A 23248-nucleotide genomic window follows, 5' to 3' on the forward strand; every position below is an offset into this window, starting at 1 on the left:
CCAGGCTGGAGTACAGTAGTACGATCTCGGCTCACTGCAAACTCCGCCTCCCGGGTTCACGCCATTCTCCTGCCTCAGCCTCTCGAGTAGCTGGGACTACAGGCACCCGCCACCACACCTGGCTAATTTTTTGTATTTTTAGTAGATACGGGGTTTTACTGCTGTCTGGATCTTCTGACCTCATGATCTGCCCGCCTCGGCCTCCCAAAGTGCTGGGATTACAGGCATGAGCCACTGCGCCCGGCCTCTTTTTTTTTTTTTTTTTGAGATGGAGTCTTGCTCTGTCACCCAGGCTGGAGTGCAGTGCCACAATCTCAGCTCACTGCAAGCTCCGCCTCCAAGGTTCACGCCATTCTCCTGCCTCAGCCTCCCGAGTAGCTAGGACTACAGGCGCCCGCCGCCACGCCCGGCTAATTGTTTGTATTTTTAGTAGAGATGGTTTCACCGTGTTAGCCAGGATGGTCTCGATCTCCTGACTTCATGATCCACCCGCCTCAGCCTCCCAAAGTGCTGGGATTACAGGTGTGAGCCACTGTGCCTGGCCTTTTTTTTTAAGACAGGAGTGTGGTGGCACAATCTCAGCTCACTTCAACCTCCCCTTCTAGGTTCAAGTGATTCTCCTGCCTCAGCTTCCTAAGTATAATAATAGCTGGGACCATAGGCGCCCGCCACCACACCTGGCTAATTTTTTGTATTTTTAGTAGAGACGGGGTTTCACCATGTTGGCCAGGCTGGTCTCGAATTGCTGACCTCAAGTGATCTGCCCGCCTGGGCCTCCCAAAGTGCTGGGACTATAGGCGGGAGCCACCGTGCCCAGCTTGGACCCTTTTTAATGAAGCCTTAAAAAAAACTCCTTTTCTCAGCTTTTCTTACTCTCTGAAACAGACTCTCCACTCTGCTAACCCTACCTCTCACGCTGTGGAACTCAACCAGATCTTTTTATTCTGAATCCACAATGTGAAGTACTTGTCCTCTGTTTATCGATGGCTACCCGTGTTTTGAAGTGTTTTTATGGGAATGAAGCACAGGAGGGGAGGAAATCAGGCCAGTTCTAGAAGTAGAAGGAAGGCAAAGAAACCAGGAAAAATATTTATGTGATGGGAGGAAGGGCAGTTTATAAATCACTCATGGATCTCTATGCCAGAAGGATGTGTGAGACACACGCATGCACACACACACTGACTTGCAGGTACATGCAGAGGCAGAAACAAGTCAGGACATGACACATACATGAACACAGATACCATTCTCATCAGAAACCAGTCAGAGCAGAGGGGTCCTGTCTGGAGCAAGGAGACTGGAATTTATTCCCCTCCTCCTCTCACAGGGTAGTTTTGCTGCCTCCATGTCTAGGTTCCCCACACATCTGGCTGCCTCAGACAGGGGCCCTGGCCTGGTGGCTGGCCCCAACCTGGAGGTCTTCACAGATGGCGGCCTATAGGAGGTGGCAGCTGACACCTGGAGGGAGCTGGATGAAAGCAGGCAGTGCAGAGTAGAGAAAGCCAGGCAGTGGGGGAGGGAGTGAGGGAGAAGAGGGGACCAGATTCAAGCAGCCTTGCGCTGGTTCTAAAATGGCCACAGCAAGGCAACGGACAGATGGTCCCTTTCTGATGCTGAGCCGGGGAAGTGGGGAAAGGGAAAAGGAAAAAATAAACACCATCACAGTCAGAAATTTAAAAATAAACTGAAAAACCTAAAAAATAAACAGCTTGCTACTGAGGTTCCGTCTGCCTCCAGAACCTTCTAAGGGAAAATAGAGAACTGCAGGCCTGGAAGGGCAGCCCCAGCCTTGGGTGTGAAGATGGTTGGAGGTCATTCTAGCCATCCCCTGTCCCCAGCTGGAGTATCTTGCAAAGTCTTTCGGGCAGCAGAGGTGGTATCTCGGCCTTTACCTCCCCAGCACTTCTTCTCAAGTCTCACTGTAGGTAAGCAAGGCCATGGCTTTTCAAATGTCAGAGCCGTTTGATTCTGTCTCCTTCCCAAGAGTCAGTTTCCATTCGAGATCGGCAGAATCAAGTTCATCCTCTCACAGTTGCTGCCCCTCCTGCCACCACCCAACTACTCAGACTTTACAGTTCACAGGGCGCTTTCACAGTCATGACTGCATCTGCGCTTAAACCTGCAGGGAAGCTGGGCAGGAATGACCAGCCCAGAGCACAGATGAGAAAGCCAGGGCTCTAACAAGTGAAATGTTTGTCAAGGTGAAGCAAGAGCTCAAACTTGCATAGCCTTCCAATGGCACACAGCAACCACACTCCCCCTCAACCACACTCCCCCCACCAACCACACTCCCCCTCAACCACACTCCCCCCACCAACCACACTCCCCCCACCAACCACACTCCCCCCACCAACCACACTGCCCCCACCAACCACACTCCTCCAACCACACTCCCCCCACCAACCACACTCCCCCACCAACCACACTCCTCCAACCACACTCCCCCCACCAACCACACTCCCCCACCAACCACACTCCCCCCACCAACCACACTCCCCCCACCAACCACACTCCCCCCACCAACCACACTGCCCCCACCAACCACACTCCTCCAACCACACTCCCCCCACCAACCACACTCCCTCCACTAACCACACTCCCGGACCAACCACAATCCCTGACCAACCACACTGCCCCCACCAACCACACTCCCCCCCAACCACACTCCCCCCACCAACCACACTCCCCCCACCAACCAGACTGCCCCCACCAATCACATTGCCCCCACCAACCACACTTCCCCCATCAACCACACTGTCCCCACCCAGTAGATTCCATCTCCCTCTGTGGGCCAAACAGGTTCTTCCCCAGGCTCACATATGACTGCTGTACAGCTGAATATCCCAGCTATGGTTTACCTGGAGCCTTGCCAATTCTCATGCTCGTGCCTTTTGGTTCTTGCCGGTGTGGGGATGAGGCAGAGGGGCAGGAACACTGCACTAACTAGTGGCTTTCTCTCTGTTCCTTCTCACTCCTGGGTCTCCACATGCTGTTCACTCTTGCAAGTTCATCCCTCTCCTCCTCTTTACCTGGATGCCTCGTGCCTGTGCCTCCCAACCTCCACTGAGACAATGTCACCTCCAGGAAGTGCCCCTGACGATCCTCTCCTCCCACAATACCCTGTACTGACACTTTCATGACACCAATTACATTTTTGTGATTTATTCTCTTATCTATCTCCTCTGCTAGACTAAGTTCTTAGAGGTCAAGGCTGACCTCAATACCTGTCTGTGGAATGAATGAATACAGAAATAAAAGAAAAACCTCCCTCCTTCCTTAATGCAGCAGTTTCTAACACTAGTTTTGGATTATCTCCATCCTTCCAAAATAATCCTTGAATATTCACTTAAGTGAAATGCATTAGGGCAGCTACTAAAAGTGAATCTTCTTTTTGTCATATGAATCAGCACCTCATAATTTATATGCCTGGTAAATGTTTTACCAGAGTGGACTTTCTTAGTTCTTTTTTTTTTGAGACAGAGTCTCACTCTTGTTGCCCAGGCCGGAGTGCAATGGCGCGATCTCGGCTCACTGCAACCTCCGCCTCGCCGATTCAAGTGATTCTCCTGCCTCAGCCTCCCAAGTAGTTGGGATTACAGGCACAAGCCACCACGCCTGGCTAATTTTTGTATTTTTAGTAGAGACAGGGTTTTACCTTGTTGGTCAGGCTGGTCTTGAACTCCTGACCTCAGGTGATCCACCCACCTTGGCCTCCTAAAGTGCTGGGATTACAGGCGTGAGCTACCGCGCCCCGCCCGCGAGTGGACTTTTTTTTTTTTTTTTTGAGACGGAGTCTCGCTCTGTCGCCCAGGCTGGAGTGCAGTGGCGCAATCTCGGCTCACTGCAAGCTCCGCCTCCCGGGTTCACGCCATTCTCCTGCCTCAGCCTCTCCGAGTAGCTGGGACTACAGGCGCCCGCCACCACGCCCGGCTAATTTTTTGTATTTTTAGTAGAGACGGGGTTTCACCGTGGTCTCGATCTCCTGACCTTGTGATCCGCCTGCCTCGGCCTCCCAAAGTGCTGGGATTACAAGCGTGAGCCACCGCGCCTGGCCTGGACTTTCTTAAGGCAGGGAATTCCTATATGGTTGGCAAAAACCAAACGGGAACACTAATAATGGCCCAAAGAGGTCGGGAGACAACAGGGCCAGGAGAGATGAAGGGAAGGCTTCCCGGAGGAGAAAAGAGCTCAGCGCAGTGGAAAGGAGAAGGAAACGGGCAGAGGCTGGGCTGGGTGAGAAGGGCCAAAGAAGTCCCCATTGCAGGGGGGCAGACGGCGTGCAGGAAGGCTCTAAGATGGAAGAGGGTAACTCGGGTAGGCTTTCTTAGCTGAGGACAACAGCAGGACAGGAGCGTGGGGAAATGGAATGATAGTGCTTAGTGTTTACTGCACTAAGAATCGGAAGGCCTGGTCACTGGTTCTGACACTTCTGTATAATTTAGGCAAATCTGCAAATCACTTAACCTCTTGGAGGCTCTTTTCCTTATCTACCCAGGCCCATTTCACAAGAATTCACCGATGTGAAAACATTTTAAAATCCATAAAGTGCTACAAATTTGCATAGAGTCATTATGAAGAAACTGGCTCCCACAGAGCAAGGCAAAACTGTGGCAAAAAGTGATTTACTAAAACTGTTGGCGTTACTGGGATTTAGGGTGAAGTGTGGCAGTTCAGGAGAGAAGAAACAAGATAAAAAGTAGAACTGAGAGGAGGGCAGGTGAGACAGAAGGGAGGAAAAACAGATCTGTGGCCTCGGAGGCAGGCTGACGGGCAGGGAGGAGGGGCAGTCCCTGGGAAGCGGACACCAGAGAGAGCAAGGAAGGGCACAGCATGGCAGTGGGAGGGGGCAGAAAGGAGATGCCAGGCCCGTTCAGGCTGGCAGATACCAAGCTAACGGAGGAGGACAACACTAGTAATCAGGGGTTGGATAATAATAAGGCTTCTTGCTGCTGGTTTTCAATTGCAGCACAAACAGATCGTTATATCTTATTGCCAGCCTCCTTCTGTGGGAGTCAGGTGTCCACAAACCCAAGGGAAGAGACCAGGGAAGCTTCATGACCAAGAAAACTTGTGACCTGTACCCATATGATTTCGAATTCCAGAAGACCAATGAGAGGCCATGAGAGAAAACTTAGGAAGGAAAGCTCTGAAGGACAAGGGGACAGGAAAAGAGATCCTGGAAGGAGAGGGAGAGGGTGTGAAGCTGAGTCAGCTGGAGGAAGAACAGGTAGAGGGCGGGCGGGGGTGGGGGGGGGGCAGCAGGAAGGGGAGGAAGGACTGTCTGAATCACACTCTGAGAAAGAACAGGGTTACTCTCCAAAGGGTGGAGACCAGATATTCTCTGGCCCCACCAAGGACCAACCCAGGATAAATTACAGCTGAAGGGATGCAGGTGAGACAGAAGGGGAACTTCCTGACCAGCAGGATGGAGCAAACATGTTCACTCAACTTTTCACCAGGCCTGTCTCTCCTGTTTATCCTAAGAAACCTTCCCAGACACCTTTCATGCCAACTCTATGGACTGATGAGCCGGCTCATGCATTCATTCAACAAACACTGAGTGTCAGCTATGTAGAGGCATTGCTAGATACTGTAACGTGGCATTGAACAAAACAGAAATGGTCCCTTCTTCCTTCGTGGAGCTTACAGTCTAGTCAAGGAAGCAGACATTAAAGACATAATTACATAACACCTGTCAAAGACTCTGATGACAAAGTACAGAGTGCTATCAGAAAGATTCAAGGAGGCTGCAGTGAGCCACGCTCGCGCCACTGCACTACAGCCTGGATGACAGAGGGAGACATCGTCTCAAAAAAAAGAAGAAAAGAAAGATTAAAGGAGGTCATGATGGGGAAGGGAGCCAGGAAAGGTCTGCTATGGAAGTGATATTTAAGCTGAGACAAGCCGGGTGCGGTGGCTCACGCCTGTAATCCCAGCTCTTTGAGAGGCCGAGGCGGGCAGATCACCTGAGGCTGGGAGTTCGAGACTAGCCTGACCAACATGGAGAAACCCCATCTCCACTAAAAATACAAAAAATTAGCCGGGCATTGTGGCGGGTGCCTGTAATCCCAGCTACTCGAAAGGCGGAGGCAGGGGAATTGCTTAAACCAGGAGATGGAGGTTGCGATGAGCCAAGATCATGCCATTGCACTCCAGCCTGGGCAACAAGAGCAAAATTCCTTCTCAAACAAACAAACAAACGCTGAGACCACAGGGACAAGCAAGAGTTAACCAAGGGAGGAGCAGGGGTGGGGAGCGCACAAAGGTTCAAGGAAGGAATCTTGAATCTCCAGCAAGGCAGAGTAAGGAGCCCAGCATCCTGGGCCGCCCAGCCTTGAATCTGTGCCTTTCAATAAAGCTCTTTATAATTTTGTGCGAATGTCTTGTCTCTCACATCCCAACAAAGCTGTGTGTCCCCAAGGGTGAGGCACAGGTTTTCCCTTCAGGCTGAATGCTTTCTCTGGGTGGGTCCAGAGCTTTTACAGAAAACAGCACGCAGGGCCAGGGTGACTGCCCAGTGATTGCCGGAATTCCTGAGTCAGGACAAACAGGAGTTTCGTGTTCAGATAGAAGATTTTGAAGTTACTCTTCCTTGCAGTGACGCTGGAAGACTTTCAGGAGATGGTAGGAGGTTCTAGGACTGGGAAAGGGGAGCCAAGCCCACAGAATTCCAGGTCTACACCTGGGGCTCACTGACTCACTCTCAGCCATTTACATGAAAATCAATAGACTGGGTGGTTTTCTCTTTCTTAAACAAAATACTAAGTCAGGGGGAGAGGAATGTTAAAGAACCCCAGGAGAAACGCTTTCTGGGAACTTTGTGCAATAAGAGATGTTGGGCAGCTACCACCTGTCTAATGAGCATTTACCAGATGAAGCACTTTACATCCCTTGTATTTAATCCTCTCAACATCCCTGTTAGGTGAGTCTTGTTATCTTCATTTTACAAAGGACAAAACTGAGGCACAGGGGCCAGACGCACGGTGGCTCAGGCCTGTAATCCCAGCACTTTGGGAGGCTGAAGCGGATGGATCATCTGAGGTCAGGAGTTCAAGACAAGCCTAGCCAACATGGCAAAACCCCATCTCTACTAAAAAATACAAAAATGAGGCCAGGCGCGGTGGCTCACACCTGTAATCTCAGCACTTTGGGAGGCCGAGGCAGGTGGATCGCAAGGTCAGGAGATCGAGACCATCCTGGCTAACACAGTGAAACTCCGTGTCTATTAAAAATACAAAAAATTAGCTAGGCGTGGTGGCAGGTGCCTGTAGTTCCAGCTACTTGGGAGGCTGAGGCAGGAGAATGGCGTGAACCTGGCAGGCGGAGTTTGCAGTGAGCGGAGATCGCGCCACTGCACTCCAGCCTGGGTGACAGACTGAGACTCCGTCTCAAATAAATACCCCCAAACACTGAGGCATAGGGGTATGAGTGACTTGCCGAAGAACACATAGTAAGTGACAGAACTGGGGTTTGAATCAAGTCTGTCTCCAAGGTCTGTGCAGTTGCAGGGAGTGATGAGAAAGGTCCCCCATTCCAGGTCCCTCTCTGTCCCTAAGGAACAATTCCCTGTCCTCACAAGTCAATCCCCACTTGGTTCTGACTGCTCTTCCTCCTCAGCACTAACAGACTCGGGAAACCATCTCTGGAGTGTACGTATTCTGAAGGTCATATTTCAAATCAAATAGTCCTTCCGACTCCCTCCCGTCCTCCCTCCCTCCTTCTTCCTTTCTCTCCCCCCCCTCTCCTTTTAAACAGAGGCGAGGTCTCTATGTTGCCTAGGCTGGTCTCAAGCTACTGAGCTCAAGCACTCCACCCACCTCTGCCTCCCAAAGTGCTGGGAATACAGGCCTGACCCACTGCACTGGGACCAGACCTTTTTCTGAAACTTCCCTTTATTTTTTATGTCCTTCCCATGGACATAGGCTGGGCTCCATGCCCACACTCCAACACCGCGCCCAACCTGAGATCTCTCTACACAGTAGGAACTGATGTTTCCGAGACCAGCTCTGAGACACCACCCGCCCTGGCCACTGGCACCTCCCGTTTCTGTCAGCTCCTCCCAGCTTAACACACAGTCACCACCTCACACATGCGCTTTTCCTTATATATAGAACACTGCAAATTACACATTTAATATATTCATATGTTTAAGTCAGTGTGAGAACAAATACAGCATATTTTGACCTCTATGACAGGGGGCTGGCTCTGTCTCATAGTAGGCACTCAAAAATTTTCAGGAAGAAAAAAGGACTCCTGGGCCTGAAGGGATCTTAGGAATCCTATCATCCTACAGTCCTTGGGAAACACTCCCTGCAACGGCATAGGCTTTGGAGACAGACTTGGATTCAAACCAGCATCAGCTCACCTAGTCAGGCGTGGTGGTGGGAGCCTGTAATCTCAGCTACGCTAGAGGCTGAGGCAGAAGAATTGCTTGAACCGAGGAGGCAGAGGATGCAGCGAGCCGAGACTGCGCCACTGCACTCCAGCCTGAGCGAGACTCCATCTGAATGAATGAATGAATGAATGAACTGGAACCAAAACAAGAACCAGGTCGCCCAGCTCCTCATGCCATGTTCACTCCATGGATCACATTGCCTCAAAGGCAAAGTCAAACAACCCGTTGTGTTAGCAGGCCTCCCACTGACAGCTCTTCAGAGATGGGCAATTTGGGCCACCTGAGGAGGTTATGAGGCCAGGACAGGAGATCTGGGCAGTAGCAGGTATGTTCATTGTTAACTTGTGAAACACACCTAATCTGCAAAGACTACACTTTGGACTCCACACTGACCAAGCTCACATGAGATCTTTGTTTCTGGTGGGGACTGGCCAATGCAGCAGAGTCATGAGGCATGAGTATGGGAAGTCAGCTCTCACTAGCTCTGAGGCCTTGGCCGACTGCTGGCACCTTCTGAAATGTAAGATGGGGACGAGCATGTGGCTCACACTTGTCATCCTGGCACTCTGGGGGGCAGAGGTGGGAGGATCACTTGAGGCCAGGAGTTCAAGGCTACAGCGAGTTATGATCATGCCACTGCATTCCAGCCTGGTCAACAGGGCATGACCCTGTCTCAAAAAAAGTAATAATAAGATGGCCCATAGAGGCTCTGCTATAAACACAGACACTTCAATCACTCATTACTTGTATTGGCGATGGTGATGGGAACAACATCCAGGCAGACTGTAGGATAACACCTAAGGATGTTAGTGTCTCTAGGAGTCATCAATTGGAACATTCCTTCATTCAAACTTTGAACATTAGGGTGGGGTAGACTGAGACTCAGTCCAAGGAAAACAACTGACTGCCATTCAGACCTGGCTCAGCCTAAGAAAAAAGTAGGCTTTAGACTACAGTAAGAGGAATTGTGGTGAGAAGGGCCATTCGGTATTGGGCAGTTCCTGGAAGGTGTCATCAAATACATGTCGCCTCCTCTAAGGTTGTACACAGAGACAGAGAAAAAAAGACCTCACGAGTCCTTGAGTCTTCCCTTGATCCTTGCAATCTGACAGTATTGTGAGGAAACGCAGAGGTCTTTTGTGCTGCAGGCTTCTGCCTGGTAATGTGAGGGCACAGCCCACAACAGTGTACCCTAAGATACCACCCCAGCCTACCAGCTAGAGGCCTGTATTTTGACCTCTAAGACAGGGGGCTCTCCTGCCCTCCTCTCTTCCTGGGTCACCTGGAGAATAAGTGTGTCACTCCCTCCCTTTTTCCTCCTTCCCCATGAAGGTCAATGAGAAACTGTAAATAGCAAAGATGAGGGAAAGTGAGGAGGCCAGGGAGGCCATTGCATTCATCTCTGCTCTAAAATATCCAACTCAGCCATGTGCGGTGGCTCACGCCTGCAATCCCAGCACTTTGGGAGTCCGAGGCAGGCGGATCACTTGAGGTCAGGAGTTTGAGACCAGCCCAACCACCACAGTAAAACCTCCGTCTCTACTAAAAATATAAAAATTAGCTGGGCTTGGTGACACATGCCTGTAGTCCCAGCTATTATGCTTGGGAGGCTGAGGCAGGAGAATCGCTTGAACCCGGGGGTGGAGGCTACAGTGAGCCGAGATGGTGCCACCGCACTCCAGCCTGGGTGACAGAGCAAGACTCTGTCTCAAAAAAAAAAAAAAAAAAAAAAAAATCCAACTCAATTCCAGATCATGCTTTGGGTCTGTCCAGGGGTATGAACACTAGAGGAATACAGAGCCTGACCTGGCTCTCAACTGTCCAGGCCTGGAGGTCCAGGAGGGTTGACCCCCCCTTTAACACATGTACCCCTCAAATACTAATACAGAAATGCTGTTATATTCTATGATCTTCATCCCCTAAACGATCTTATTTCCAACTTCCTCTAGCACCTACCCATCAGACCCCCAGGATGAGATGAAGTAAGAGGCTGAAAACAAGCAAGATGACGAACATGACCATAGCAGAACCAGCATGCAAGTTACGGCTGGGGGGTGGCAAAAGGAACTGAATACGGAACAGAAACCCTTAACTTCTCTTGCTACTGCCCAATCCTCTTGTGATTCCAGGAAGCCATTTCATTTAAAATCCCTTTCAGAAGCCTGTCATCTTGCATTAGAGCTGGGAGGGGGGTTGTGTTCTGGGTTGGCTGATGATACATGGACTTCTGAGACATGCACCTAGGCTGACTCAACAAATATTAAGCATCTGCTTGGTCAGACCCTCTGCTCAACTCTGCACACACAAAAGACGATGAGATGCAGAATGGTGGTTGCCAGGGGCTGGAAGGTGGCGGGTTCAGAGAGTCAGTGTTATAATGAGTACAGAGTTTCATTTGGGGAGGATGAAGAAGTTCTGGAGATGGATAGTGGTTACAGTTGCACAACAATGTGAATGTACTTAATGCCACAGAACTGTACGCTGAAAAATGGTTATAATGGTAAGTCTTACATATACTTAATGACATTAAAAAAAAAACAACAACACATTTTTAAAGGGTGGGGGGAAATGAGACAGCCTTCCTCTCCTCCCTCTGAAGAGGCTTTCTTTTGAATTATTCGACTATCTTTCCTGCAGACCAAATATTCTGAAGTCTTCTGCATGTCCTTCTCGTCATCACAGTGATCTGCCCAGCAGCCCTACATTTAGAAATCTCTATTAGTTCTGGGTAAGAGCCCCATGGAGCTCTGTATTCCCAGCATGTGCTCCCCAGTGCCAACCCACCACCTGTTCAGCTCAGGCTCAGGTCACTTACTCTTCCCACCTCAAAAAGACCCAGGTATATAAATAAAAGGTGTCCTCTATTAAGACACAGATCTAGAGGCCATGTGCTCCTGGAGGGCAGTAACTATCTCTCATACAGGCTGTCTCCAGGCCATGAAACAGGCCATATTCCAAGTCTCCAAAAACTTTACCAAGAAACATTATGGATAACGTTATAGTCCTCAGTAAGCCCACAAAGCCTGTTTACCGTATGTCACAGAAATATCACACATTTACAATTAAAACAGGCAGGCCGGGCACGGTGGCTCACACTTGTAATCCCAGCACTTTGGGAGGCCGAGGTGGGTGGATCACCTGAGGTCAGGAGTTCGAGACCAGCCTGACCAATATGGTGAAACCCTGTCTCAACTAAAAATACAAAAATTAGCCAGGTGTGGTGGTGCGCACATGTAATCCCAGCTATTCGGGAGGCTGAGACAGGAGGATCACTTGAATCTGGGAGATGGAGGTTGCAGTGAGCCTAGATCGTGCCACTGTACTCCAGCATGGGCAACAGAGCAAGACTTCATCTCAAAAAAAGCAAAAACAAACCAAAAAACAGGCAGAAAATAATACTAGTTGCATGCAGTCTAGAGTGCCAGCTACACACTGCCCTCCTATCCTCCCCTCAGTGCCCACCCCCAAATACACCCCGCCACGTGGGAGCAGGCCTCCCTTCAATAGCATGGCAGCCTAGGTTTTGGAGTCAGACTTGAGTCTGAATGTGGGCTCTGCTGCTTACTGGCTGTCCAACCTCAGGCAAGTTACTTAACTTCCAAGTTAGTTTCTGTAAGCTTTGGTTTCTTCATCTTGCAAATGAGGATAATATCGTCCACCTCAAAGGGTTATTGTGAGGGACGAGATTACAGAAGGAAAGAACCTACTGCACGGTAAGTGTTCATTACTGTTCTTATTCCAACCCCAAACACCCCCTTCTGAAATGAATCTGCATCATAATATAAATGACTTCTATCAGAGCAATCTTTGTTCCAAACAGAAGACAGACAGAAAAAGGACTTATTAGAACCAACCAACTTCTTTTTTTTTTTTTTTTTTGTGATGGAATCTCGTTCTGTTGCCCAGGCTGGAGTGCAGTGATGCAATCTAGGCTCACTGCAACCTCCACCTCCTCAGTTCAAGTGATTCTCCTGCCTCAGGCTCCCCAGTAGCTGGGATTACAGTTGCCTGCCACCATTCCTGGCTAATTTTTTGTATTTTTAGTAGAGACGGGGTTCCACTATGTTGGCCAGGCGGGTCTCGAACTCCTGACCTCAAGTGATCTGCCTGCCTTGGCCTCCCAAAGTGCTGGGATTACAGGCATGAGCCACTGCGCCCAGCCCCAATCAACTTCTGATCCACATCCTGCCTGTTCCCCCTACCCTGCTTCGACACGTGGGGCTCAGGTAGTTTCCACTGTGAGGAATGACTCTTAAGGTTAGGCGGACTCTCTCCACCTCCTCCAAACCTTAGCTACCCAAGGCCAAGAGCCTACCAAGTTCTGCTGTCTTGACTGGGTCTGGGAAACAGCGAGCCGTGGAAGGCAGCTCTGCTGCACAGCTCCAGCTCGTCCCGCTCAGATGTGCTGCTTCCCAGCCACTCATCCACCCTGAAAGGATACACTAGGGCAAGGTGTCTTCTACTCTCTCTGGTCACTCCCCGAGATGGGACTAATGACATTCATTCACCACGCCTCTGTCTTCAAAAAGACAAGTGTAGGATGAAAAGACCCCAGAGAAGAGACGATGCGCTGGCCCCTCTCTCAGACGCCGCATGCACCTGCCTATCTTTGCCTCACGCTGCTCAGGCTTTGGGGCACTCTCTCCAGCTGTTTTCTTGAAGACTCTTTCCTGAGTCACTTAGAACTAAAGACTAAGTATTGCAAGCTTCAGCCACTTTCTTAAAAATGTGCCTTGAAAGAAAGAGTGGGTGGGTGGTGAAAAAAGAACATGAAAATCTTCCTTACAGTCTGGCTGGGAGCCTACCTATTTTACCTCCAGAGGTATGCTAGCAGACAAAAGCTGCTAGATATGTGCCATGCACAAGGGTAATTTAGAGCCCACATTCCTCTCTCTACCTGGAAAGAAGTACACAGGGGACTTAGGAACTACTTCCTACTTCGTGGAAGAAACCTGTCCAGTCCTTCCCCGGGTCTCTCCCATGTCCATAACAAGTTCATGAGAGGTACCAGTAGCAATCTGGGTGGAAAAACAGCTCTTCAGGCCGGGCGCGGTGGCTCATGCCTGTAATCTCAGCACTTTGGGAGGCCGAGGCGGGCGGATCACGAGGTCAGGAGATGGAGACCATCCTGGCTAACACAGTGAAACCCCGTTGCTACTAAAAATACAAAAAAAAATTAGCCAGGCGAGGTGGCAGGTGCCTGTAGTCCCAGCTACTCGGGAGGCTGAGGCAGGAGAATGGCGTGAACCCTGGGGGGCGGAGCCTGCAGTGAGCCGAGATCGCGCCCCTGCACTCCAGCCTGGGCGACAGCAAGACTCTGTCTCAAAAAAAAAAAAAAAAAAAGAAAAAACAGCTCTTCGATGCACTGTCCCAGACTCTGCCAGATGGTTAATATCCCCGATCCCCATGTGCTAAATGCCGTTAGTGCTCCCAAGACAGTTTTTTTTTTTTTTGAGACGGAGTCTTGTTCTGTCGCCCAGGCTGGAGTACAGTGGCACGATCTAGGCTCACTACAAGCTCTGCCTCCCGGGTTCATGCCATTCTCCTGCCTCAGCCTCCCGAGTAGCTGGGACTACAGGCACCCGCCACCATGCCCGGGTAATTTTTTTTTGTATTTTTAGTAGAGACGGGGTTTCACTGTGTTAGCCAGGATGGTCTTGATCTCCCGCCTCGGCCTCCCAAAGTGCTGGGATTACATGCCCGCACCCGGCGCTCCCAAGACAGTTAATCCTCTCTCTTCAACATTTCCGAACACCCCCTGGAGGCCAGCGGTGCCCTGGCTGAGAACCACTGAGTCAGCACCTGTATTGCTTTGTATCCCACGGTGCCCAGCATATACTGGGCACCCTGTACTGCTTGTGGATTGAATCTAGTAGGAAAGGACCAGTCACAGACATACTTAGATCCATGTCTCTTACCAAGTAATTTCTGAACCCCTACTGTGTGCTCAGCATCTTTACAGGGATCAATCAAGAGGAAATATGGATCACAGTCTCTGTACATAAGGAAGTGGTAGGAAAAACAAGACTATAAAACATTATTCAATATAAGGCAATATATAAGCCAATGCTAAATTGTAAGGTCTGTGAGAAAGTGGATGACGTGATCGGTAAAGGCTGGCAAAATCAGGGGAGGCTTTGTGGGAAAAAAAACGTAAGTTAAGGTGGCTCTTGAAGGAGGTGGGATTGTCTTCATTCAGCCCTACCGGTCCTCAGTCTGTCCCTGCCAGGACCGCTGTTCATGGAAAACTCCCCTAAGCCTGTGGTTCTAGGAGCAATTCGGCAACCCAAGCCCTTCAAATCCCATCCCCAGGTGGCTCCTGGAGCAAGACGGTGTGAGAAATTTCCCATTCTTTGTCAGAAGACCAGCGAATATCAGGCCTGCTTTCAGGAGGCCTGCTCATCCCAAAGGCAATGGAAGAAACCACTGGCGGAAGCGCCAATGGCGGAGATGCCCAAGACAGAACCAAAAAGCATTTGGTGCTACGTGTACATACTGAGTCGCAGGCTCTAAGTGCTGGGGCTACCATTTGTGAACACAGACACTCCCCACATCGCCTGTCCCCTGTGGCCCTGGAATTCTCCTGCTGTGGATGAACCTGAGGTCTCAGCTATCTCCTCTGTCAAAGGTCTTCTTATCTCCTCCCTCGCCAACCATCACCATTTTTCTTAGGCAGCTCGTCCCCATTTCCTCCATTCATCTCTCTCCAGCCACCCAGGCTCCTCCCACAGGCTGTGCCACCAAACTCTCCTCACAGCCCACCCCACCGTCTTCTACGCTGCCATCCTCCTGACATTCAAGCTGGTCCCAGAGTCTGGCTCCTCCAGGAAGCCCTAGACTTGTGGCTTCCCCAACCCTGTTTCCTTTCAAACACACAAAATCAGTAACACTCCCCCTCCACACCCCACTCATCCTTTACTTGTATACAATGTAAATGGAGAGTCTTGTCTATTTATATACACTATCTATCCAATGTTAGAAAGAATCCCACTTCCCACAGACCACGGCAGCTAAGCTGAGGGCTGGGCCTACTTGTTCTTATTTCCGTGAGACTTACCTACCTTCCAAACCCCAGGCACCCCTTAGGCTAATAACATCTAGGGATACACCCTCCTCTCTCATACACCCCATTCTGAGGAGCCACATCTAAGTCCACAGACCCAGGACCCAGAGTCCCTCCCCCAGTAAGTAAAAATGAGGATTATATGAGTCATAAGCTCTTCCCATATACATGCTCTTAACTTTCGAGACAAACAAATAAACCATTTTTCCCCTCCCACAGGAAGATTCAGAAGAAATCCTTTCGGAATTAAGCCTGGAGTTTCCACCCCATCCTCAGGCTTCTTGCCCTCAATTGTTGACCAAATGCTTCACCATAAGAATGGCCGCATTCCAGAGTCTCCCAATTCTCGCCATCACCAAACTCTACCTGCTGGTTCAATTGTATCTAATCTTTCTGCAGCAATACCAGTTTAGCTTTCTGACATGATTTACGTCTCTCTCAATCAACTAGACATTTTTGTCTTATAAAAGTTTTGTCTCGGCGGGGCGCGGTGGCTCACGCTTGTAATCCCAGCACTTTGGGAGGCCGAGGCGGGCGGATCATGAGGTCAGGAGATCGAGACCACGGTGAAACCCTGTCTCTACTAAAAATGCAAAAAGTTGGCCAGGCGTGGTGGCGGGCACCTGTAGTCCCAGCTACTCGGAGAGGCTGAGGCGGGAGAATGGCATGAGCCCGGGAGGCGGAGCTTGCGGTGAGCTGAGATCGCGCCACTGCACTCCAGCCTGGGTGACAGAGCCAGACTCCGTCTCAAAAAAAAAAAGTTTTGTCTCGTAAAAGCAATTTTTTTCCATGACACAGCCCTCAGGAGATCCTGAGAACATATGCTCAAAACAACTCTTGTTATATGTGCCCACGGCATGTTAAAGTTTTCGCTACAGTCCTTATCATGGCTGGCAATCACACACACACACACATTAATAAATAATTACTTGATTAATGTCTCTCCCTACTACTAGACTATATCACCACTGTGTCCTCTGTGCCTAGTTCTAGATCTTTCCTCAAACAGAACACGAAATCCTACCCACACGTAGCACATACAACCTCAGGCTGTCTAGCTACTGGACAAAATCTCCAGGGGCTCTCTTGGGTCACTACAATTCCATCCCTCTTTTCTCTCCTCCCTTTACTATTCCCGCCCTTAGTAAGAACAAAGAGCCTCAAAACCCTTTTTCCATTATCCCCTAGAAGAGCTTCCTATAGGTAAGAGAAGCCCAGTCTCAAGTCAAGGACTGGTTGGTTGGGAGGAGAATGGCAAAATAACTGGAGAGAGCAGAGAATGGCCGTGAGCTGTGTCTTCTACCAAGTCATGGTTTTGTATCTTACTATGTGTGCATTCAAGAAATGCTGAGAGTTGACTTATTAACCTGATCGCTTTTGTTCTGTCTTCAATCCAGGAAAGAGAAGACTGAGACAGATAGGAGTAAAAAGTAGGTGTTGAAGGGAGGGGGGCTGAAGACCAGGTTTCAAGATGACTGCCCACTGACCACAGAAAATGAGTGTAATTCAAGGAAATCAGGTTTAACAAAAATGTCCCAACCTTGAAGGTTGTAGGATATTGAGGAAAACAGTAACAGTTAAGAAAAAGAGTCTAGGCTGGGTGCGGTGGCTCGCGCCTGTAATCCCAGCACATTGGGAGGCCGAGGCAGGCAGATCACAAGGTCAGGAGATCGAGACCATCCTGGCTGACATGGTGAAACCCCGTCTCTACTAAAAATACAAAAAATTAGCCGGGTGTGGTGGCGGGCACCTGTAGTCCCAGCTACTCGGGAGGCTGAGGCAGGAGAATGGCGTGAACCCGGGAGGCAGAGATTGCAGTGAGCCGAGATTGCGCCACTGCACTCCAGCCTGGGCGACAGTGCGAGACTCCATCTCAAAAAAAAAAAAAAAAAAAGTCTAGGCTTGGAAAGGCACTGCTTGGGTGGATATCCCCAGAGATCTGGTTAAATAGCTTAGTAGAGGACTGAGTACTGTATTACATCTTTTCCATAGAATCTGGAACCTGATTCTCAATACAGTAGACCGCCAATGCTTGGCAACTGACTGGTGCAGGACAGGGGATTATTGATAACTTTCTGTGATTCAACTTTGTCTAGAGACAGAAATATTAGACAGGCAGACTCTCATAGGCTTCTGGAGATGTTCTCCAGTCCAGAATTGCTTTATGTTTCTGGGTTGAGAGGTTACTGCATGCCTTATCTACAGACCTACGCCAGAACACAAGCTTATCAAGAGCCGTTGCACACTTCCTGCCATCGTGTTCCCTAAATGACAAACAAAGATGGTTTACATGTGCAAGTTGTATGTGTTACCCTGTCTTAGGCACACAGTTCAATGCGGAAAGGAATGGAGGCCAGATTTGAAATCAGGATTCTACACAGTTTTAATTGAGCTCCTGGGGCAAGAGAGAGGGGGTGGGCCAGCTGGCTCCCTTGCTGACCTTACTGTTATCTTACCTGTCAAAACCTCCCTGCTGTGTATATCCCTAAGGACTATGGCAGTCTGTCCTATCCCATAGCATAAAGGGTGGTGATGTCTCTCCCTCTGTTTGGGGAATGACTGATCACCTAGTTTCGGCCAAGTTCTCAGTAATCTTCCTTCTGTCATTTTGCCAAAGCAGCATTTCACTACACTCTAAATGCCTCGAGCTCTCCAAACAGCCCCATCCCCCTTTTGCAATTTTCTAGGGAAAAAAAGTCACTACTGAATGTCCTTACTTCTGCAGCAGGAGGTCACTCTTCCCATTCTCCTGCCTAAGGCATCTGTCATCAACATTTGGACAGCTAGCACATCAGAACACAGTGGCAGTCCCACGTTGCTCAGCAGCCTAGAAATACATGCCCAGAACTGCCAGCTTTCCGAGTGGTGCTGGCTCCACAGCCGCATGAAGAGAGGAGGAAGGCGAAGACACTTCTCCAAAGAACAGACACAACAACACAAAATCATTTGAAAAAGAACATCTCTGTCAGCAGCTACCACAGAGCAACAAGTCCTTCTTGAATGTGCTCCATGCTATGATTTCAATCCAGTGACGCCAAGCATAGCTCCATAGTTTCAAGGACACTGCAGTCAAAAACTTCGAGCTGGACGGTAAAAAGAAGCTGTTTGATTTACGAAGTGGGTCAACCAAAAGGAGCAATGCAAAAGGAAAGAGGTCAGGCCGGGACCTGCCCCCTCCTTGTCCCATCCACTTCCGCTGATATTTATCCTTTGTGAGAAGTCAAGAGTTCCAAGTCAGAAGGTTCTCCTGGAATACAACCAAGCTTAGACACAGAGGCCCACATTTTCTCTCGGATGATCCTAACTTTACTTCAAGGGCACTGCTCAGCTGGAGGCTTCCAGAACTGTTTACCCCAGACAAGGTCTGATTCTAAAAACATCCCAGAAAAAAAATATATTCTTAATTGTGCATAAATAAAAGAGGGGCAAAATGAAGCCTAAGAAGCCTGGGGTTTATTGAATACTTTCTCTAAGCAAGCACTGCACTGAGCTTTCACGTGTTGTAACAGGCACTTCTTCAACAAACATTTGAGCCCCCATTATGTGCAAAACACGGTTACAGGCACTGGGGATACAAAAATGAACAAAATAGTCAAAATCTAGCTTTCACTGGACTGTTGGTTGTTGTTGCTGTTGTTTGAGACAGAGTCTGGCTTTGTCGCCCAGGCTGGAGTGCAGTGGTGCAATCTTGGCTTACTGCAACCTCCACCTCCCAGGTTCAAGTGATTCTCCTGCCTCAGCCTCCTGAATAACTGGGATTACAGGCATGCGCCACCACGCCTGGCTAATTTTTTTGTATTTTTTTTTTTAGTAGAGATGGGGTTTTACCATGTTGGCCAGGCTAGTCTCCAACTTCTGACCTCTCAGGTGATCCATCTGCCTCAGCCTCCCAAAGTGCTGGGATTACAGTCGTGAGCCACCACACCCGGCCACTGAACTGACATTTTAGTGGGGCTGACAGAAATATATATGTCAGCTGGTGATAAATACTATGAGGAAGGATAAAGCAAACTAAAGGAATGCTATATAAAATTCTGTATAAAAATAAAGCAGCGGAGGGAGTGCTATTTTAGATAAAGTTGTCCTGGAAGGCTTCTCTGATTGCCATTTGATAAAAATAACTACAAAAAGGGCTATCACATATATGATCACTATGTGCTGGGAACTGTACTAAGTACTTAATGTGCATTTAATCCTCAGCAACTCTGCATTCAGTACTATTACCATGCCCACGATACAGAACTGAATGAAGCTTAGAGAGGGTAAGGCTCTTGGCAGAATCTGCAGTAAGGGGAGCAGGGCCAGGGTTACACTGTAAGGGAAGAAGCTAGGACTTGAACTCAGGGCTGCAACTCCAAACCCCATGCTTTTCCTCACCACACTGCAGCCAGGCTGGTGGAGAAAAGGAACCTCAAAGAGGTCAAGTGTGGCTGTGGCTACAAAGTAGCAGGTCCATCTGGCTTCCCCACACATGGCTAAGAGATTAACGCAATTCAATCTTCCCTAATATCAGGCGATTACTCTCATCACCAGCTGAAAACCAAGTCTTATCTTGAAACAAGAGGAGAAATACACCTTGGGCTCTTTAAGGCCAGCAAATAAATACTGAATATGTTCCTCTCCCATCCCTCTCCCCAGCCCCCAACACAAGATGGTGTAGTAAAGGGAGACACCATTTCTCACTGGAAAACAGACAGGAATAGCACAAGAGATGACCACACTAGCTGCTCCACAGTGCCGCAGCTCTCTAGGGTGGAGTCGGGGGGACAGGCACTGAGAAAAGGTCAGCAGCAGGGAGAAGGTAGGCCCTGGCTAGCCCCATGTCAAAGGAGGTACAGCTCTCCCTCAAGCCCTTGCATTTTAGGGTGGAAAGGGGGAAGCAGAATGCTTTCTTAAGCAGCATAAGGCAGGCCAGACAGAAGCACTGGGAGCAGGTCACCAGGTCTCCTGAGGGGAGGGAGAGGAGAGTAAGGCTGGAGGCAACTGAGGAAGGCTAACATTGCTTCAAGCCGAGAAGTCCAGAAGGGAAATACCACATCTAAGGTCAGAGGGTATTTGTGGAATTGCTGGAAATCCCAGATTGAGAGTCCAAGCCAAACTACCAGAAGAGGCTGAAAGAGAAACCCAAGCAGAGTCCCACAAGGTTCAAAGCAAAGGTTGTGGTTTGGACCTGCCCCGTTTTTGTTTGTTTGTTTGTTTGTTTTTAAGACAAGGTCTCACTTTGTCGCCCAAGCTGGAGTGCAGTGGTGCAATCTTGGCTCACTGCAATCTCCACCTCCCCGGTTCAAGCGATTCTCCTGCCTCAGCCTCCTGAGTAGCTGGGATCACAGGCGTGTGCCACCACGCGCGGCTAATTTTTATATTTTTAGTAGGGATGGGGTTTCACAGTGTTGGCCAGGCTGGTCCCGAACTCCTGACCTCAGGTGATGCCCCTGCCTCGGCCTCCCAATGTGCTGGGATTACAGGTGTGAGCACTCGCCCGGCCTGACCTACCCATTTTTTATTGTATTTTAGTCACCCCAGACACAGGAACCTGTAGCCAGTTAATCAATAACCAAGGTAGGAAGGAAAGGTGGAAGTTCATCCCAGAATGGAGCACATTAAGGGACTTTTACTCAGAATCTGGATTTCCATCTTATATCCCAACTGACTTGGGCATCCCAGTTTAAACCCTGGCTAAGCTGATCTTAAGAATCTCCCTCCTAAAGCCTTCAGACCCTCTCCCCATCAACACACCACACATGTGCCTGGGCACACAGAGAAATTCAATGAGCAGCCCCTCTCCCCAGAAATTTATCACATTAACTCTAGCAAGTCAGGTCTCGTAGCCCAACATTGCACCAAACAAATTATGACCTGAAAATGGGAAGAAAAAAAACTGTGTCACCTAGAGAAACCCAATTAACAACATGACTCTGCTCTCTTCAATTCCCCTCTCCCCTCCAGCCATATCCGGGGCACCTGTGTGGCTGTCCGCCTTTTCCCACTACTGGCCATGTTCCCTGGCTGACTCAAAAGCCAGAAGACAGTCTGAGCAGGGGCCTCCAGAGAAGCGAACCTAGAGATGGGAAGTCCTGCTCTCCCCACACCTTGGCCTGGTGAGAGCCCTGGAAGGGCACAGGATCAGAACACCACCTGGCTGATAGTCTGGAGTGTTCACCTTAAAATCACTAAGTTGCCCCTTAAGCCAAAGCTCCCTGCCGAAGAAAAACATAAATGCTACAGAAAGCTCTTCCACCAGAGTGTGTAAGTGCCCCACAAGGGACAATGAACGGGTATTTCCAAGAAATTCCTGCAGCATTTGCTTCCTCTCAACCCCTTTCCTTATTAGCCCCTACCTTGAGAGGTCTCCATTGCTTCCAGCCTTCAGCTAACATAAATACCCACTGCCTTTCCAAACCTTCCGCCTGACCACATGTAGCATGTGTCGTGTGTGCGCGCGTGTGTGTGTGTAAACATCCTCTTCCCAGCCCGTGCTACAGTTTCCAAAAAGAAGAAATGCCTCCCCTCCTCCCCGAGGGCTCCCAGCCCCACGCTGCTGCAGAGTTGGTCATGTAATATTCAGGGACCCTGAGACCGGAAATGCCTGGTTCTGAACTGCTGCACTTGAAACAGGAGAGAAGGGACAGGGAAAACTGAACGTGGGATTGAAGGTGACGGTACGAGGGGTGGGGTAGCTGAAATTCCGACCAGGGAAAGGATGCAATTCAAGGGTGGGCGAGGCAGAGAAAGAGGGATGAGAGAGAGGCTTCGAGACAGTTGCAAAGTCAAAATTCGAGGAGCTGAGGAAGAGGAGGGGAAGGAAGAAGATAGAAGTAAGGGCAAAGGTGGAAAAGGGCCGAGAGGAGGTAAGGAGCCACAGTAAAGATTCTCCAGGTGATGGGGGAGGCTAAGTTTAGGGGAACCAGTGGGTCCCGAACCCCAGAGTAAAGGCAGGGTGGCACGGAAGTGTGGGGGCGGGGCACCACAGGGTGGGGACCGAACTGGCTCCCACCATCTGCGGCCAGTGGAGAGACAAGGGAGCAGAGGGCGGGGGCCCAGCCGCGGCGGGAGTCCGGGAAAGGGGCACGGGTCGCCAAGGGGACCCAGGCTGGTGGAGGGGGCGCCCGGGAGCACGTGAGGCGTGCAGCCACCCCGCTCCCTCCCCTGCGGCGGGGACAGGAACCAGGGCGAGGCTGGGGGACGGCGCGCTCACCCGCAGGGCGGACAGGTCGATGTCGTCCAGGCTGCGGGCGGGGGCTGGGTCGCCCATGGCCTCCGCGGGGAACGGGGCACCGGGGCCGCTCACGCTCCAGCTCGGTTACTCCACTGCCGCCGTCGCCGCTTCTCCCCCATCGGAGAACCCCGGGGGCGGACTCCACCGCGCCTCCCCAGGAGACCAGGGAGAGGGAGGGCCGGCGCGAGGACCGACCCACCGACTGACAGACGCTATCTCCCCGGAGCCAGCCACCCGAGCCTACCGCCTCTCCTGCGCAGGCGCGGAGCGGCCGCGCACTGGGAGGGTGGAAGCGCGAGCGTGACGCGAGCGCGCAGGGGCCCCCTCCCCCAAGGCGCCGACACCTGCGCGCAGGCGCAGGCGAGCAGGCGAAAGGCGCGCGCGAGGACGGAGCGACCGCGCGAGCCTGGCGTGAAAGAAGTGGGCGGCGGCCGAGGCGGCCGCGGAGCGCGCCCACCAGCTGGCGCGCGTGCGCACACGCGTTTCCTTTTCTTTCCCTAATTTTTTGCCCTTTCCCTTATTTCTTTCTCAGATCTCCTTTGACGCCTTTCCTTCCCTTTCCCTCCTTCTTTCG

The 23248-nt window shown here is 50.4% G+C and overlaps 1 protein-coding gene across 24 annotated transcripts in view; it reads right to left on the bottom strand.

The window, feature by feature from the left end:
- Positions 1-23018, bottom strand: part of MINK1 (misshapen like kinase 1) — a 71182-nt gene extending 48164 nt beyond the window's left edge. For 20 of the 24 annotated variants that reach the window (XM_063628387.1, XM_063628386.1, XM_063628389.1 and 17 more), the window contains exon 1: positions 22654-22957. In XM_063628387.1, coding sequence (XP_063484457.1) covers positions 22654-22710 — 57 coding nt within the window. In that variant the 5' untranslated portion in view covers positions 22711-22957. Of the gene's footprint in view, positions 1-22653 lie in introns of all 24 variants that reach the window. The other 4 variants (XM_063628379.1, XM_055257874.2, XM_055257873.2 and 1 more) reach the window with 2 other exon arrangements.
- Between the last annotated feature and the right edge of the window lie 230 nt (positions 23019-23248).

This window comes from Symphalangus syndactylus, chromosome 20 (assembly GCF_028878055.3).
Source record: "Symphalangus syndactylus isolate Jambi chromosome 20, NHGRI_mSymSyn1-v2.1_pri, whole genome shotgun sequence".
Classification (NCBI taxonomy): Eukaryota; Metazoa; Chordata; class Mammalia; order Primates; family Hylobatidae; genus Symphalangus; species Symphalangus syndactylus.